This window comes from Rhinopithecus roxellana, chromosome 11, assembly GCF_007565055.1.
Source record: "Rhinopithecus roxellana isolate Shanxi Qingling chromosome 11, ASM756505v1, whole genome shotgun sequence".
In the NCBI taxonomy this organism is placed as follows: domain Eukaryota; kingdom Metazoa; phylum Chordata; class Mammalia; order Primates; family Cercopithecidae; genus Rhinopithecus; species Rhinopithecus roxellana.
The window spans coordinates 111,662,044-111,680,720 of NC_044559.1; the positions used below are offsets into that span (position 1 = coordinate 111,662,044).

The window sequence follows — 18,677 nt, forward strand, 5'->3', positions numbered from 1 at the left end:
GGTGGGCTAAGGTGGATAAACTCCATTCCTCCTCCAACTATTATTGAGTCACCATTATTAACTATTAATTCTACCAGGCCATTTTATGGTATTATACCTGTAAATCTTAATTCATAATTAGAAGTATACTTTTTGTTTTGGTTTGAATTCCTTTTCTACTCTACCTCTCTCTACTTACTAGATTTGCCCCTTTTAGAACCTGGTTCAACTTGTCCTGTCTTCTTTGCTAAAGGACTAATTAAATGCACGGAAGCCGTAATCAATTAATCAGGCTTCAAATATGCTTTTAGTGTTCGATAGCTGGGGGAGGGGCAGACAGTAGCTATTTCGGGGGAAGTCCACGAGGGGCGTTCCAGGTAGATGCGTGATGGCTATAACCGTCCCTGTCTCTCAGCCCGTTTTGGCGCAGGTTCAGCTCCTCGACGCGCGCGACCGATTGAAAGGCATTTCACTTAGGCCCAGATCGGGGCGCCAGGCGTCCAGGCTTCCGGCCACGCCCCCTTCCCCGCGGTTGCTAGGAGACGTGATGTCACCGGAAGCGAGGCCTGGGATAGGCTGAGGCGAAGGGAAGCCTCTCCCCCTGTGCCGGGCGCTGGCTCTCCAGCTGTGTGTAGGCCTGGGGGCGAGGGTCCGTGAAACGTAGCGCCGACTGCGGCCCCGTCCGCCCGCCCACCCGCTGGTGCGGCCGCAGGCTCCCGCCACCTCCGCGCTCAGTCTGGGGCCAGCCGCCTGGCGGGCCGCTCCGGTGCGCCTGCCCGCGCTTTTTCACTGACGGGCGCTGTTTCCCACAGCCAGTGCCGCCCGCCACGTCCCAGCCCTCGGCCAACGGAGGTGCGCGGCGGGTGACCTTTCCGAGCCCAGCGCGATGACGGCTCTGTGCTCCTGGCCGGCACAGCTTCCTGGGCGCCGCCAGCTTGGGCTAATGCCGTTCTCGCCGCCGCAGCCGCGGACGCCGCTGCTGTGGCCGCTGCTGCTGCTGCTGCTGCTGGCCGCCGTGGCGCCGGCGCGCGGCTGGGAGAGCGGAGACCTGGAGTTGTTTGACTTGGTGGAGGAGGTGCAGCTCAACTTCTACCAGTTCCTCGGAGTGCAGCAGGTAAGCAAGGAGGCGCGCGGGGCCGGGCGGAGAGGGGCCGGGGCAGGCGGCAGGCGACCCCGGTTCCTCAGAGAGAGTCGGACACGGAGGGCAGGGCTCGGTCACCCCGGGCTCTGGCTGCCCTCACCCTGGGGTACCGGGGTCCTCAGCCTCGGAAGGACGTGTCCGTCTTCCCCAGATCCTTACTCCTGCTTCAACTTTTCTAGTCCCAGCCCCAGTGACAGGCTGGACGACGCCACTTGCCTGGGGTGGCGATGCCTTCTCTCTGCTCCGGCGTTCTGGGGAACAGCCTTCCCCCTCCAGCTGTGCTGGAGGAAGAAGGAAGAGTGGTGTGGGTAGACTTTTTTTTTTTTTTTTTTTAATTTAACACCTACCGTTTGCCTTCCTGTCCCCCTGAATGTGAGAAAGAGCAGCCGCTTCTCTAAATTGTCATCTTCCACCGAGACTTACCCTCATCCTTATTCTTATTTCAGCTGCCTCTCCTCCTCTTCCCTTCTGGGAAAGGAGGAATGCACTGTGGCCAGTGTCTGTGTTGCAGAAGTTTTTCTTACCTCGTCCTTGGACATCTTTTTTAGCCTGTTGGATAGATGTTTCTTTCGCAGTTTAGAAATCTGGAGGAATTTGAAGCCTCTACCAGGTTGGAGGTGTTAAGTTTTTTGGGCAACAGAGGACTTGGGGTGCGATTGGAAGAGAAGCCCCCAACCAGTAATGTAAGAATGGGTTCCCCCCCTTTTCCTTTTGTTTCATTTAGTTTTCTTTTTTAGCTTGAGACATTAACTTGTAAAATCCTTCTGTTGCTTTTTAGTTCTACCGTTGAGGGTGGTTGAGTGAGGGTAGATATCCAGTCTCTACCTGAAGCCTCGCGCGAAGGAGAAGATAACATTTCGCTGATTTCAGGCTTACGGGGTGAAAAATGTACATTTCACACTATCTGATTGAGCCCTTCGTACAATGCTTTGAATAGTTATGGGAGTAAAAAATTAATGTTTACAATAGTTGTCATTCAAGGCACACTTCACATGACTAGATATGAAATGCACATCCCCCTCCCCCATAGGTTATCATAAATGTGGGTGAACTATTCAACTTTTACTGAATTTTAATTTTCAAACATTGCATTTTCATTCCATCACTGAATATAAACTTACTAGGTTGCCAGGGTACCATGAGTCTAACAGTTTTTTATTTTTGTAAGAGTTATAAAGTATAGGCATGTCACACTTCAGATTTCATATGTGCAAGCAACTTTGTAATAACTATTTGTGATCTGTTACCTGGTGCCCCTCCCTGCTCATAGAGGCACTATACATCTCATTTTCAAAGCAAATGATGATGGAGTATGTGTAAAAATAATTAGTGAAACTCTAACTCTGATGACTTTTAAGAATTTCTTTAATACTGGGAATAATTAGAATTTATCATCATTGATTACATTCTTTAGGTAAAGAGAATCTTAAACATAACCTATCCAAAAATCTTGAAGATCCAGTTATTCATGAAAAATTAAGTGCCTTTAAGACAGCAGAAATTTAATAGCAGTTTAAAATTTAGATTATGTAATCTAGCTTTGCCTGTGAACTCACATAGAATTTTCGTTTATAATTTCATGTAACTTGATTTGCATAGTTAGTTAGGCAGTGTGAACATCCAGAGCACTTGACTTTCTGGGCAAAGATGAGAAAATAAAGAAGCATGGATAATCAAGAAGATTCTTTGTCAAGGTAGAATCTGAAAAGAAGATTATGTTATTATTTTTAAGCTGTGTTTCTCTATACAGCTGTATTGAAATTGGAAAGAATGCAGGAGAAATTTTTTTCTGTCCAAGCAGAGAAACTGAATGGAACAAGTTTTTTTTTTTTTTACATTGAATCTTAACTTTGTTAGATGACTTTCAGGGACCAGAAATTTGGTGGAAACGAATGCAACCTGTCCAAGGTCTTTCGTGTGTAATTTTCAAGCCAGAACCATTTGGTGACTAGCCAAACATGAGGGACCAGAACAAAGTAGGTAGGCTACTGAAAGTAGTGACCTGGCTCTATGCACGAATCTCTTCTTGTTCAAGCAACAGAGATGTATTTGGTGCCTATTGGATTTTAAGCATTGGGAGTTGGCCTTTATATAAAACAAAACCCCTAACCTTATAGTTCAGTAGGGAGAAACAGACAGTAAACAACCAAATAAGTGAATATAAATGTTATATGGTCAGAGAAGGCCTCTGAGAGAAGTTAGGGAGTAAGCCATGTGGGTAATTGTGTCGTAGGCCATTTGGGCTGTCATAGCAAAATGCCATAAACTGGACAGCTTTTCAACAGCAGAACTTGATGTCTCACAATTCTGGAGGCTGGAAAATCCAAGATTAAGACTGGAAAATCCAAGATTAAGGCACTGGCAGATTCTGTGTCTGATGAGGGCCATCTGGTTCATAGATAGCACCTTGTTGCTGTGTCCTCACGTGGTGGTAGGGACAGGCAGCTCTCTGGGGCTTCTTTTGTAAGGAAACTAATCTCATCCATTAGGACTCCACCTTCATGATATAATCACCTTACAGAGGCCCCACCTTGTATTACTGTCACATTGGGGATTAGATTTCAACACAGGAATTTTGAGGGACAAAAGCATTCAGACCATAGCATAGTGGAAGGGCATTCCAATAAGCACAAAAGCCAGGAGGCGGGAGCTTGCTTAGTGTTTGAGGAATAGCAAGGCAGGCAGTATGGCAGGAGCAGAGTGATCAAGGAGAACAGTAATAGGAGACGAGATCTGAGTCATAGGTGGTAAGGGAAGACCATGTAGGGTTTCGTAGGCCATTGTAAGGACTTCGGCTTTTACTTATAACTAAGTTGGGGGAGGCCGTGTTTGAACAGAAAAGATACATGATTTGACTTGAATTTCAAAATGATCTCTTTAGTGTGCTGAGTATAGTCTGTGAGGATTCTGGATTTAAGTTCAACATAGAGTGAACAGAATTTTACTGATGGCTTGAATGTGGTAGGTGAGAGAAAAAGAGAAATTGAAGATAATTCTAAAGATTTTGGCTTCAGTAACTGGAAGGGTGCAATTGCCATTTATTGAGATGGAGAAACCTGGACTAGGAGCCTGGTTTGGAGAACATCAGGAATTTGGTTTTTGGACATGCTACATTTGGGGTGTCTATTAAACATTGTAGTTGAGCTGGTATGTCGGCAATTGGTTATTCAGGTGTAGAGTTACAAGAAGAAAGGTTTGGGCCAAAGATAGGAATTTGGGAGTCTGAGGCACTTAGACAGTAACTTGAAGCAACAAAACTGGATGAGTTCACCAAGGGAATGAATGTAAAAAAGAGAAGAGAAGAGATTGGGGAGCTAAGCCTTGGGGATTCCAGACTTTAAGAGTCAAGGAGCTGGGTGCGGTGGCTCACGCCTGTAATCCCAGCACTTTGGGAGGCTGAGGCAGGTGGATCACGAGGTCAGGAGTTCAACACCAGCCTGGTCAATGTGGTGAAACCCCATTTCTACTAAAAAGATAAAAATTAGCTGGGCGTGGTGGCAGGCGCCTATAATGCCAGCTACTCGGGAGGCTGAGGTAGAGAATTGGTTGAACCCAGGAGTTAGAGTTTGCAGTGAGCCAAGATCGTGCCACTGCACTCCAGCCTGGGTGACAGAGCGAGACTCCATCTCAAAAAAAAAAAGGAGTCAGGGAGATGGAGGGGAATCAACAAAGGATATGAGCAGGAATGACCAGTAAGGTAGGAGGCGAACCAAGACAAGGTTCCCTCAAGTCAAGTGAAAAAAGTGTTTCAACGAGAAAGGGGTCAGCTGGGTTAAATGATGATGATGATTCATATAAGATGAACTCTGAGATTTCACTGTTGGAATTAACCGTATGGAGGTCACAGGCTACCTCAGTAAGAACTGTTTCAGTGAAGTGGTGAGATCAATAGTCTGGATAGATTGGGTTCAGGAGAGAGTGAAAGGGAAGAATTGGAGACAATTAATATAGAACATTATTTTGAGATATCCATATCCTAAACTAGAAACTAGAGATGGTAGTGACTGACTGTGGCATCTTCTTTATCCCCTTATCCACCAGGTCTAAGGTAATTCAGTTACTCTCTAAGCTCTATAATTTGAATAGCAGATGACTTAGAACTTGGACCAGACCACCTTATGACCTTGGACAAGTTAGTTGCCTCATTTTTAGAATAGATGGTAGCTTTTTATTTTCTTCATAGTAAGGCACAAAGTAGACTCCTAAATATTTATTAAATCAAACATTATAAACATTGTAACTAAAGGTAAACTGTAATTCCCCAAACAAGTAGTTGCTTGACAGTTTTTACTCAACAGATTTTACTTCTATATAATCTTTCACAGCCTTCAGGCAGCAGAAGAATCTCCTTCCATGTATTCTTAGATTTCAAGTCCTTTCTAGAAGTCTAGAAAGGGGTTGCAGAAGTCTTTGTTGAGGGGTATATACAGTTGACTTATTAGTCATTCATACTGTTTTTAGAATGACTTTAATAATAGCGCATTCCAGTTTGGGTATTGCGTCTTTTCAGAGGATATGGGGGGAAGATGAGAGAGGAGTGTAGGAAAAAAGATGTGCTTGAAAGATCTTTTGTTACCAACTTAAATTATAGGTTCCTGCACAGTATTTGTATTTTGTGTAACAGCACCTGCTTCTCAGACATCTGTACTTATTGTGAGGTCAGTGGCAATTCTGTATTTCTTTTTCTTTTTTCTTTTTCTTTTTTGAAATGGAGTCTCACTCTGTTGCCCGGGCTGGAGTGCAGTGGCGTGATCTCGGCTCGCTGCAACCTCTGCCTCCTAGGTTCAAGCAATTCTCCTGCCTCAGCCTCCCAAGTAGCTGGGATTACAGGCACCTGCCACCATGTCTGACTAATTTTGTATTTTTAGTAGAGATGGGGTTTTGCCATGTTGGTCAGGCCGATCTTGAACTCCTGACCTCAGGTGATCCACCCACCTCAGACTCCCAAAGTGTTGGGATTACAGGCGTGAACCACTGCGCCCAGCCTCTGTGTTTCTTTTAATTGTCTTTTGGGACCATGACTTTCCTTATCCTTTGTACAGTAATTCTAGACAACAGTAAACACTTCATATTCATTCAAAAAATCTGTGAATTGAAATAATGACAAGCTAAATTATCTTAAATTTTGTAGTATTTGCTTTATGTTGAAGTCAGAGTTGTCTTCATGGTGCCAGTCAGTCATTATACTTCTGTTTATATAGCTAGAAAATGTGCTTCATTCTCTTTCTCTCGTGTTTTGTAACTAAATCCTTATATTCAAATGAATGCCAAAACTTGGTTAACAGAAGAAAAGCAGAAGAACAGTAATGTGCTTATAAAATATTTGGATTTTAGTTTTTAAATAGGAATTAATATACCTTGTAAGCTTATTCAGTCTGTATTTTCAAATGTACAGATTAGCCATCCTGTTTAGAGGAGGGACAATTATTGCCCATTCATCCGTGCCCCATGGTGGGGAGGAACTTCCCTAAAAAAACACTGCTGATCACTAGACCCATCTCTCACATCTTTCCATGGGGGTGTGAGTTACCTTGCTGGAGGGTGATTGCCTTTGCTCTGTTTTGCTTGATTAGGAAGAGCTAATCAGTCGGAAAGCCATGAGCAGTGGGAATCGGTCTGTTTGCACCTCTCTGCCAAGACCAGTAAGGCAATTATCCTAACCAGACTTACCCTTGAGCATACTGTCTCAAAGTCTAGATTGTAGAGCAGAGGGCACAAATTGCTAGCAAGCCCATTTGGCCGTCACATCTAACCTGTATTCTTCAATAGCTGTATCAGTTATAAAGGTGATAGTTCATCTCTTGTCTGCCTGACTCCTGTGTCCACTCAGTTTTTTGGATGGGAAAAACCAGTTAATGGGGCCTCCCCAAAGCCCATCACAGTCGTTGTTAGAAATGAAGATGATGATTTCATTCATGAATGACAGTGAATTTGTACTGTGATTATCAATTTTCTCCGGTGATTCTTGTGGTGGAATCCACTGAGCTTGTGGTGTTGACTGTAGTTCAGTCTTTCTCTGTTGAGTCTATTCCTTTGTACATGTGTGTTGTGTAATAATAGCTTCCCCATTTTTATTGTAGAATCCATTTTTTTTTTAATTTGGAGAAAGAGATACACAAAATCTAGAATGGTAGATAACCTTTCAGTCATTTATATTTCTTATGTAGGCATGCATAGAGTTAGAGCTGAATAAGTACTTGTTTAATTGTATACATCTTTGCATCAGATCGAATTTTCATAGAATTAGTTATCTTATGTACACACTCTTTTTGTGATACGGTAGTGTAGTTTAGTGGAAGATGCCTGAGCCAATTTTATGGGATAAAGCAAGTCTATTGTGAAAATTTTTTCACCTATAATCTAGAACTGATGGAACAGAGACTTTTAGTTTTAAGTTTCCTTTTTCCTTTTATGCTATTCTCAGTTTTTTCTTTACTCTAATTATGAGAACAGTCTTAGAATATTTTATCTTTTGTTATTCATAGATAATAGCCTAAGTGGAACTGGGAAAGTGGAATTGGCTTCTGCTATTACAATTATTCCTAGAAATATATTATAAAATATTATATGGGTCACCATTTAACCTAGTGATTGGTTTAATGTGGTAAATTTAAAAATCATATTTTATTCGATGTTGATAATAAAACAGAGGTCAAGGTTATTTGACTTGATTGCTGGGAGGAGAATTTATATGGCAATTGTAAGTAGTGCCAATGAAAGTTGTTTGATAAAATGCCTAGTATCTATACTAAACCTTTTCTCAGCTTTGTTATGCTCTCTCTCAATGAACTTCTTATTCCACGAATGGTACTATGTGACTTTCAGAACTGTTTTCTAATGTGGGCATTGTTGGGTCTATTTAGACAGTAATGATACCAGTTAATTCCACCTAGTTATAAACAATTCCAGAGCCTTTCTTACAGAGTTATACAAAGATACAGGAATTGCAGTGGAAAGAGAGATTTCTGATTGGATGAAGCAGGACCCTAGATCATTTTATAATGAAGTTACAGTCATATTTTCAAAAATCTTTATTTTCATCAAAACACTTAATTGTAAAAGATGGGCCCTATACTAATGAATGTGAAAATATGCTTACATGTTTTAAATAGCAGCATAGTATTTCATTTTAAGAACTGAATAGTTGATATTTGAGTATTACTTATATTTACTGAAATTTTTTGTCTAAGAGTGTCATTAGGACCTAATTAGAAATTTAATCTAGAATTTATGTTTTATTCCCCATCTTAAGTAATACTAAATTACGCAAGGTTAGGATTCATTCACCATATTTGATAAGTATTTCTGATAATGTCATCCAGCAACTGAAATCTCATATGTAACCAGGCATATTGCAAAAGCAAGGGCATGCCACATTCTACATTTTTGTTAGAATGTGTGTATAAAACAAGGTACTTCATTATCAGATGGATGCCTGTTTTATTGCTACTGAGGCAGTAGGCATTAAGCTCTGTGCAGCTACACAGTTAACTAATAGTATTTGAGTTGTTTATTATTAAAGCTAAGAGTCTAAGATCAAGAATTAAAGGACATGCCATAGTATATGCAGCAGCATTAAAATGGAGAAAAGCAACATTAAGATGCCACTAAGAGCAAATACTAGAATTCTGAAAGGTAGTAATATCCTTGGTTAAACACATTCTGGACTGCATACAAATCCTGGTTATGGAAGGAACAAGAATTTCATTATTTTTATTTATTTATTCATTTTTTTATTGTACTTTAAGTTCTAGGGTACATGTGCACAGCGTGCAGTTTTGTTACATATGTATACATGTGCCATGTTGGTGTGCTGCACCCATTAACTCGTCATTTACATTATATATATCTCCTAATGCTCTCCCTCCCCACTCCTCTCACCCCACGACAGGCCCTGGTGGATGATGTTCCCCTTCCTGTGTCCAAGTGTTCTCATTTTTCATTTCCCACCTATGAGTGAGAACATACGGTGTTTGGTTTTCTGTTCTTGCAATAGTTTGCTGAGAATGATGGTTTCCAGCTGCATCCATGTCCCTACAAAGGACACGAACTCATCCTTTTTTATGGCTGCATAGTATTCCATGGTGTATATGTGCCACATTTTCTTAATCCAGTCTGTTATTGACGGACATTTGGGTTGGTTCCAAATCTTTGCTGTTGTGAGTAGTGCCACAATAAACATACGTGTGCATGTGTCTTTATAGCAGCAGCATGATTTATAATCCTTTGGGTATATACCCAGTAATGGGATGCTGGGTCAAATGGTATTTCTAGTTCTAGATCCTTGAGGAATCGCCACACTGTCTTCCACAATGGTTGAACTAGTTTACACTCCCACCAACAGTGTAAAAGAGGAACAAGAATTTTAAACTGTTACATGAGACCCAACTGTGGCATGTATAGTGAGCAGTAGTCAAAATGAGTTATGACCAGAAAGAAAAAGATCATTGTTGCCATTTACTGGGAAAGTATGAATAGACCGTGAAGAAATCTTAGGGTCCATACACATGAGGAAGGTAGAAACTTCTTATTTCTAGTCAATCCTTAAGGACTTTATTTATACCATTAAAACAGGTCAGGTTAAGGAATCTATTCCATGACCAACTGAATTTATACATTAAAAAGAAACCTCTGACTTTTAGAAAAGTTTTTTAAATTGCAAATCTTATTAATAGTTATTTTCAATCACCACACTTTTCGTTAACAGATAAGATTACTATTTAGGTTCTTTTCTGACTTTAAGTGGTGTTTTGTATTAATAATTGGTGATTAAATTTGATTTGTGGAAGTTAACATGTATAAATATATATAATATATTAATATATAATATATGTAAGTATACATAATATAAACATATATAAAGTAGGAAGTCTGGAAATTGTGATTTAATTATATCATACAATATTTCTGTATGGATCTTTTATATGTAGTAGGAAATAGATTTCTTGTATTTAAAGCATTTTAGTTTAGACATTTGGTAAAGTTCAAATGACAGCCATGTTGTGCAGTTCTGTAGTAGTTTTAAACAATCAATGTGTGACTTTTTGTATCACCCATTTGGAAGTACATAAGATTTAACTTAAAGTAAATTAGATTGATTTTGCAAGTGTTTATTGTGGAAAGCTTCACAGTTTTTCAACATGCTGCCATCTCTTAAAACGTCACTGAAGCTTCTTGTTTTGAATTGCCTTCAAAGCTTGCAGCATATTCTTCACATTAGCCTCATTAGTAGTACATCTCAAAGTTGGGTTTGGTTTTTGGCTATAGCAAGTAGTCATTTGGAGCTAAATTTGGTGACTAAATTAGGTTAGGAAGCTCGGATAAATAGTTTGTATTGATGAAAAGATCTGAATATAATTTTCATGTAATGCTTACAGACTGCCTTGAGGACTGTTCTCAAGGAAAAGTTACAGAGAAGTTTTGAGTGATATTGACACAAAGTAATAAATCTGTAGCTTCACAAGGCAATAGAATGTGTTAGAGTAAATGACTCTTGGACTACTTATTACTTTCTGGGTAGAAATTTTTTTTAAAAAAGTTTGCAGGATAAAAATGTGTAAATAAAAGTGATCTTAATTTTAGAGAAGTGGGAAAATTTAGAGCTAGAAGAAAATATTTTAATTATCTGCTTGCTTTTAATATTAACAAAGATCATGATAGTATTCATTATATATTTCTATAATAAAGCAAGTTAAAACCGAGTGGTAGAGGAATTAGAATAAATGTTAGAGGCAGTAGCTGAGAATACCACTGAGGAAGAAAGCAGGATATACACAGAGAGAAACAGATACAGAAAAATGCATAAATACAAATATAAATGAAAATGGAGTAATATCTCCATCTTGTGGCCTTCTTTGGATATTGCCATTAAAAATGTTGAGGGGTTGTGTTTTCACAACTGTAGGCATAAGTAAGAATAAAATATGAGACAGGCAGAAACAAAATGTGAGTCAGAGAGTTCTTGCAGTATTTTGCAGGGACTTTTAAGACCGAGCTTCCCAGTTGGTGTGCTGCAAGCAAGTGTGCTGAGATAGTGATGCCCTCCCTTGAGCAGCTGTAACAGTTTATTCCCGTGTGTCTTACAATTTTCTGTAATGTGTCATGGTATGAAAGAGGTTGGGAAAACACTGCTAAGGCATGCAGTTCTGATGCTTTTCTTCCAGGGGAAGATTGATTGATTGATTGATTTTTATTTTTTATTTGTTTTTTGAGACAGAGTCTCGCTCTGTCGTCCAGGCTGGAGTGCAGTGGTGCAATCTTGGCTCACTGCAGCCTCCGCCTCCCCAGTCCACGCCATTCTCCTGCCTCAGCCTCCTGAGTAGCTGGGACTACAGGCGCCCGCCACGACGCCCGGCTAATTTTTTGTATTTTTAGTAGAGATGGGATTTCACCGTGTTCGCCAGGATGGTCTCGATCTCCTGACCTTGTGATCTGCCCGCCTCAGCCTCCCAAAGTGCTGGGATTACAGGCGTGAGCCACCGTGCCTGGCCCCAGGGGAAGATTTATGAGAGAGAGAGGGTGCATGTGTGTGTGTGTATGCATTTATATACTTACAAGTATGTGTGTATAGTAAATATATTTATAAATTTATGAGTATGTAGACTGAGTATATAAATTTATGAGTATAAAATGTTTAGCTTGTAAAGTATATATATGGTAAATATAAAAGTATATATATAAATACAAAATTGTTTTATAATATTAGTCTTACCAAATATTTCCTAAAGATCTTTGGTTAGCTGTCATAGAAACAAAAGTATTGTTTAATGTATGGGCAAGGGAATTTAGATAGAGACGGAATCAATAAGTCTTTGATTAATTAGCATTCTTTACCTGATTACTTACCCTGGATGTCAGAATGGCCATTAAATGTTGCCAAAGTTTGCAATAACTCTAGAGTGATACTTTAATGAGCTGTAACCATCTGCTGTATGAAGAGGATACAAATGACTTTGAAATGTGTAAGTGTTCAAATTCTGGGTAGTCTGAAGTAATATTTTGTGACACTAGAGGATAAGATAATATTTTACATACAAATCTTGACTGGTGGATATTTCAGATTTTTGACAGCTGACAGACTCTTTCAAGCCATTGATCCCTCAGAGCAGCACTGTGCAATAGATAAATGATACAAAACACAGAGGTGATACTAAATTTTCTAAAAGTTATATTTAAGAATGTAAAAAACAGGTGAAATTAATTTTTTTTTTTTTTTTGAAATGGAGTCTTGCTCTGTTGCCCAGGCTGGAGTGCAGTGGCACAGTCTCTGCTCACTGCAACCTCCTCCTCCTGGGTTCAAGCGATTCTTCTGCTTCAGCCTCCCTAGTGGCTGGGATTACAGGAGTGCACCACCATGCCCAGCCTGAAATTAATTTTGATAATGTATTTTATTTAACCCAATATACTAAAATATTATTCCAACATGGAATCACATTTTCAAAAATTATTATTATTTTTTGAGACAGAGTCTCGCTCTATCCCCCAGGCTGCAGTGCATTGGTACGATCTTGGCTCACTGCAACCTCCGCCTCCCGGGTTCAAGCAATTCTTCTGTCTCAGGCTCCCAAGTAACTGAGAGTATGGACACATGCCACCACGCCCGGCTAATTTTTGTATTTTTAGTAGAGACAGGGTTTCAACATACTGGTCAAGCTGGTCTCGAACTCCTGAGATCAGGTGATCCACCCACCTTGCCTCCCAGAGTGCTGGGATTACAGGCATGAGCCATCATGCCCAGCCAAAAATTATTAATGAAATATTTCACATTTTAGCTTTTTGTAGTAAGTCAGCAAAATCCATGTGTGTTTTACGTTTATACTTCTAGCACACCTTAATTTGGAAGCGAAATTTTCATTGAAAATACTTTATCTGTATTGAGATTTCGTAAGGCATATAGCTAACAAGTAGATTCACGTACCCAAATCGTTGTAAGCAAAAGTTTCCAGTAACTGAATAGAATATCAGTTTTTCAATTTAAATATAAATTAATTAAAATTAAAATTTTGGTTTCTCAGTTGTACTGTCACATTTTAAGTGCTTAAATACGTCTAATGCTTATTGGATAGCGTACATTGGATAGCCTTAGGGAATTAACATTTCTGTATTGTGTAGATATAGCTAAATGTATTTGGGTAAAATCACTGATTATTGTTTCCATTTTGTTAGGGATATAGTTTGTAGTTTTCGTATTTTTTTAAACCCAGTAGCTTTTGTTGTTTTGTTTTCAGGTTGTTCCAATTGTGCTAGCGATGATATTCCTAGTTAGTTATCTATACTATACATTTTGACCATACTTTGTTCTGTAAAGGCTATTGATAAAAAGTTCGTGCTGTTCTAGGAACATTGGTTGTCTGAACTTCCATGCATAGGCTTGTCTGCTAAGGGTGGTTTAAGGTAATCACTTCCATTAAAGTTGGTCATTTGCTTTTGCTAGCTAATCTATTATATTTTATAATTCTTTAAGTGTTAATTATTAACTTAATATATAGGTCTTTAGTGATATTTTGATCAAGAAATCACCAGAGTTCCTATTTTGTAGTTTTAGCTTTCAGGGTGCCCATTCTCCCTGTTCTGAAACTCATCCATCTTCTGTATTGCTAGCTATGAAATATTCACTATATTCTCTCCTGTCATCTATTTTGATTACTATAGTATCTTTAATTAAATGATTTTAAAAAGAGATTGCTAGATGCTTTTCTGTTTGTGTGCCAGTCTGTTGGCTCTTTATAATAACAGTCAGGGATTCTAACATTACCCTTTTTTACTAGCTGCCTCTGCTACCTTTTCATAGCTCCTAATGAGTACAGCTTTCCTTTGAACTGAATGATTAATTAGCGATCTTTTTGCCTTTACTTTTTGTAATTTCATAAATAGCTGAGAAAAAGAAGTAGATTTTACTGTTGACAGTTCTTACACATACTTAGCTCCTGTTATTTCAAATGGACCTGGTACATGCAGGAAATTGCACTGGTGTCCAAGATATTAAACATTCTATACTGAGGGAAAACAACAACAAAAGAAAAATTTTAAAACTGACAATAGAGTCCTGAAGTTGGTGGAGACCTCACGAATATCTCTTTCCTCATATAGGAGTCTCTTCTGTAGCACTCCCAGCAGATGGTCTTCTAGCCTGCTTGATGGTGTCTAACAATAGGGATTATGAAACAACCTGTTAAGTTTTTGTATAATACTACTCAGTGGAAATTTTATTGTTAAAGCCCAAATCATAATTCTTATCTCCTTTCAATGTACTCACTATCTTCTGGAGTACCCCTGAACGTACTACTAAATAATTTTTCTGCATGCCTTAAAATAAAATGCACAAGGGAAATAATTATTTGTTGATTTTTTCCACACAGTAAGGTCTTTTTATAAAAAATACAGCCAAACTGAGGGGCTATTTGTTTTCATTGTCTTTAGATATGTACCAAGGCCACCCTAAAGAAGACTCAAGCCGCCATAGTTATAGTTGTCTTGGCACTGCATTGGGCATGATTTGTGGTTACTATATACAATTCCCAGGGTTTATCAAAGTCAGCAATGGGAAATTTATGGAAGACTGAAAAATAAGATGATTTGTTATATGCCATCTTTGATAATAGAGGCCACAGAATAAACTTAATTAAAAATGTAGCCAGAAATTGCTGTAGACTCTTGAAGCAGCACCCTTGTGTACAGTTGTGCAGTTTGTATATCTGCTTCAGACCTGTCATTGTGTTATAAAAATGTTTTAGACATTGGCATTGTTAAGAATTGCACATAGGTGGTTAAAATGTGAAGTAAATAATTTATCTTTGATAATTGAAATATTATTTCTGTAGGTGGAATTTTAATTTTCAGAACTGTCTTGAGTGTGAGTTTCTCTCTCCTCTCTCTTCACCTCTCCCTAGTGGCTTTATAGATGTTTTTACTCTTTTCTCTGAGACACCTAGGAAACAACTAGGTCTTATATAGGTGGCTTAGGGCTCCCTCCTGAGGTTACACTGGGGCCATTGCAGATTCAGATACCAAGCCTTTAGGTCCCTTGGCCTGGTCTGGACTGTGGGGCTAAAACCATTGCCTCTTAACATCTCAGATACATAATGTTTTATAAGTTGTAGCCTCGGGCAGTGTCCTTCTCACTGTTCACATTTTTTTTTCCCCACAGGTGGTGGATTGCCACTGCAGCCCCTGATTTCAAGCAGCAAGCCTGGCTGTGATCCCAGGCCTTTGTAGAGTACTTTTAGTCCTCATCACTCTATGGGAGTCAGACTTCTGGTTTCGTCTGCCTGCTTGTAGTCATGGAGCCCAGGAGGCCTATAGCTTAACTCCTATTTATGGCTACAGGTTTTCATTTATTTTTGTCTATAGAGATGCTTAACAAGTTTTTGATCATGGCTATATGTTTATAATTTTCTCTCTTTAAATCTAACCTTGGTATATGTTTGGTGTGGGGTTTCGGAAGAAGTCCCTCAAATACTTAGAGTGCAGTTTTCGTGTTGGAACATTTTTAAAAGCTACATTTATTTTATAATATTATTTTTTAATGTTCATTTTCTTATTATCTGAGAACCTTTTGCCACTTATCCGGAACTGTGGTCAGGTTGTTTATTCACAGTAATTTAAGAGGCTGTTACTTAGGCATTGAAAGAGACAGTCTACCATTCCATCCCTGTTCCTTTCTGGCAACTGTTCCCAGACTTTATTCAAGTCTAGGGGATAAAACAGTCAAGTAGCATTTCTAAAATAATCAAATCCTACAAGGTTTTGAATGTAGTGATAAATAAGTCCATTATCTCAGAATGACATATATGTCCCTGTTATTAGAGATACCCAGAGGAGAGTCCTGAACTGTCGTGAAATTATTTAGAAAAATTTGCCAGGTGGGAAAAGAGATACTGAATCTTAGGTACGTGTCAGAAAAACTATGGGCTAGGGAAAATTAATCCTCCTAAAGTTAAATTATATGCAGGTAATTTCATGTTGACCCTTTATGAATATATTTCACTCACAAACCTCTTAAAAAGACTTTCTGGGCTAAATAACATTTTGTTTTCTTATAATCAGTCTTCAGAGATTCACAAAACAAAACATAGGACAATGAGGCTAACCCTCACTAAAAACTGTTTTAATAATCAACTTAATGGACAATAGTAAAATTTTAGAATTCAATGGATATTAGCTTCATAGAATTAAGTGTGATCCTTGATTGAAGTTATAAGCAGTTTATAGGGTACACATTTGGAACATACTTTAAATGATGTATTTTTAAGGAAAAAAATATATAATGCAAATTTACAAGAGAAGATAAAGGGCCCTTTCATTTTGGAATCATAGGATTTAGTCAGTTTTTGTATAATTTGAGGAGCACATTGATTTTTTAATTATTATATGCCTTTAATATTGAGTTGTTAATCTAAGAGAAGTCTTTTGAGGGTAACAACATGGAAAAGAACAGTGGTATAATGATCTTCTTAAAAGGCATTTTTACTTATAGGCAGCTGATACGTTTCTAACATGGGTAACAGTACTCTGCACCAATCCTCAGTGTTTTTGTAACACAATAGAATATGCACAGCTACCTAGATTATGTTAAGAAATTTTGATAATAAAGCCTGCTTTTCATGTTTGTTAATTCTTCATTAGTTCTTTTTACAGTATTTCTGTAAAATAGTAAAGCATAGTAAAGAATGAGAAACAATCAAATTCTAATAATGAGTGTATTTGGATAAATTATGACACATTCTTGGTGTGCTGTGAAATTAGTAGTAATATATGTGAAAATGACATAGCAACATGGAAAATACTTACAATGTTAGTGAAAAAAAGCCAAATATCAAGTTGTATTCAGATTGTATTGTAATTTTGCAGGATTATATATGCACAAGGGCAAGACAGAAACATGGGCTAATGGGAAGAGTTTGAATTGTGGGACTGGTGGAATTTTATTTAGGGGCAAATATTTCATTTAGAATTCTGCTAATATTACTAACATATATCCGTATAGATTATATTACTTTGGAAAGAGGAGTATTGTACAATTAAAACACATTGGATAAATTAACAGATGTTTTCATGTTTATGAGATAAATCGTATGGATATTTTTAAAACTTTAACCTATAATCTATTGAAGGTTATAAATGGGAAATTAAATAAGGTAATTTTTTTCAAACAGCCTGGGTTAAATGAAGTAGATTTGTTGTCTGTGTTCAATAAAAGTGCTTGCAAATATACTTACAGTAAGCTGTGGGTATAATTCTACATTCTGGTAAACACCATGTTATCCTGACCAAGAAAGCTTAACCTTGAGGATGAGACCACAGTTTAGTGCCTCTAATCTTTGTATTATGCTTCTGAATGCTTTTGTATATACTGTATCTGTTTAATTCAATATTGTAGATACTGCTGAACAACCAACTATATCATTATATTTACCCTTAAAATCCTCATAGTGCTTATAGGTTTAGAGCTGTGCTGTCCAGCACTATAGCCACATATGGCTATAGAGCACTTGAAATGTGGCTAGACTAAGAACATTAATTTTACATTGTATTTGATTTTTAACTCACTTAAAATTTGAAAAGCTGAGGGAGTATAAAATGTTTTCCCATTAAACAATTTTATTGTTTGGATAGAACTATATTTCATTAATTTCACTTTAATCATCAAAAATTTGGCTTATGAATAGAGATGTATTGTTAAAAACTATACACTGGGCCGGGCGCGGTGGCTCACGCCCAATCCCAGCACTTTGGGAGGCCAAAGAGGGTGGGTCACTTGAGGTCAGGAGTTTGAGACCAGCCTGGCCAACATGGTGAAACCCCGTCTCTACTGAAAATACAAAAAATTATTTGGGTGTGGTGGCAGCTGCCTGTAATCCCAGCTACTCAGGAGGCTGAGGCAGGAGATTTGCTTGAACATGGGAGGCAGAGTTTGCAGTGAGCCGAGATGGCACCATTGCACTCCAGCCTGGGTGACAAGAGCAAGACTCCGTCTCAAGAAAAAAAAAAACAAAAACAAACAAAAAATTTCCCAGCCAAAGTGTTAGCAAACTGAATCTAGCAACGTATAAAATGGATTAAACACCATGATCAAGTGGAATTTATCTCAGGAATGCAAGATTGGTTTAGTACCTAAAAATTGTTTAATACAATATTACATATTTATAGAATAAAGAACAAAAAATATGATCATCCCAGATAGAGAATAAAACTTTTCAAAGACTCAAATATTCATTAATAATGAAAACTCTCAACAAACTAGGAATAGAAGGTAATTTCCTCAACCTAATAAAGAGAATCTAAAAACCTATCTGAATAGACACCTTACCCAAGAAGATATACAAATGCTAATAAGCACATGAAAAGGTGCTCAATAGTAGTAGTTATTAAAGATATGCAAATTAAATCCATAAGGAGGTAACATATTATGCCCATTAGCATGGCTGTAATTAACATGGAGGACAGTAAAAAGCACTGGTGAGGATGTGGAAAACCTGGAATACTTATGCATCGATGGTGGCAAGGTAAAATGCAACCACTTTGGAAAACAGTGTGGCAGTTTTTTTAATAAAAAAGT

General features: G+C 38.3%; 1 protein-coding gene across 1 annotated transcript in view; it reads left to right on the forward strand.

The window, feature by feature from the left end:
• The first annotated feature begins 547 nt into the window (after positions 1-547).
• DNAJC1 (DnaJ heat shock protein family (Hsp40) member C1) overlaps positions 548-18,677 on the forward strand; it is a 240,652-nt gene continuing 222,522 nt past the window's right edge. The window contains exon 1 of the mRNA XM_010367572.2: positions 548-1,093. Coding sequence (XP_010365874.2) covers positions 866-1,093 — 228 coding nt within the window. The 5' untranslated portion in view covers positions 548-865. The remainder of the gene's footprint in view (positions 1,094-18,677) is intronic.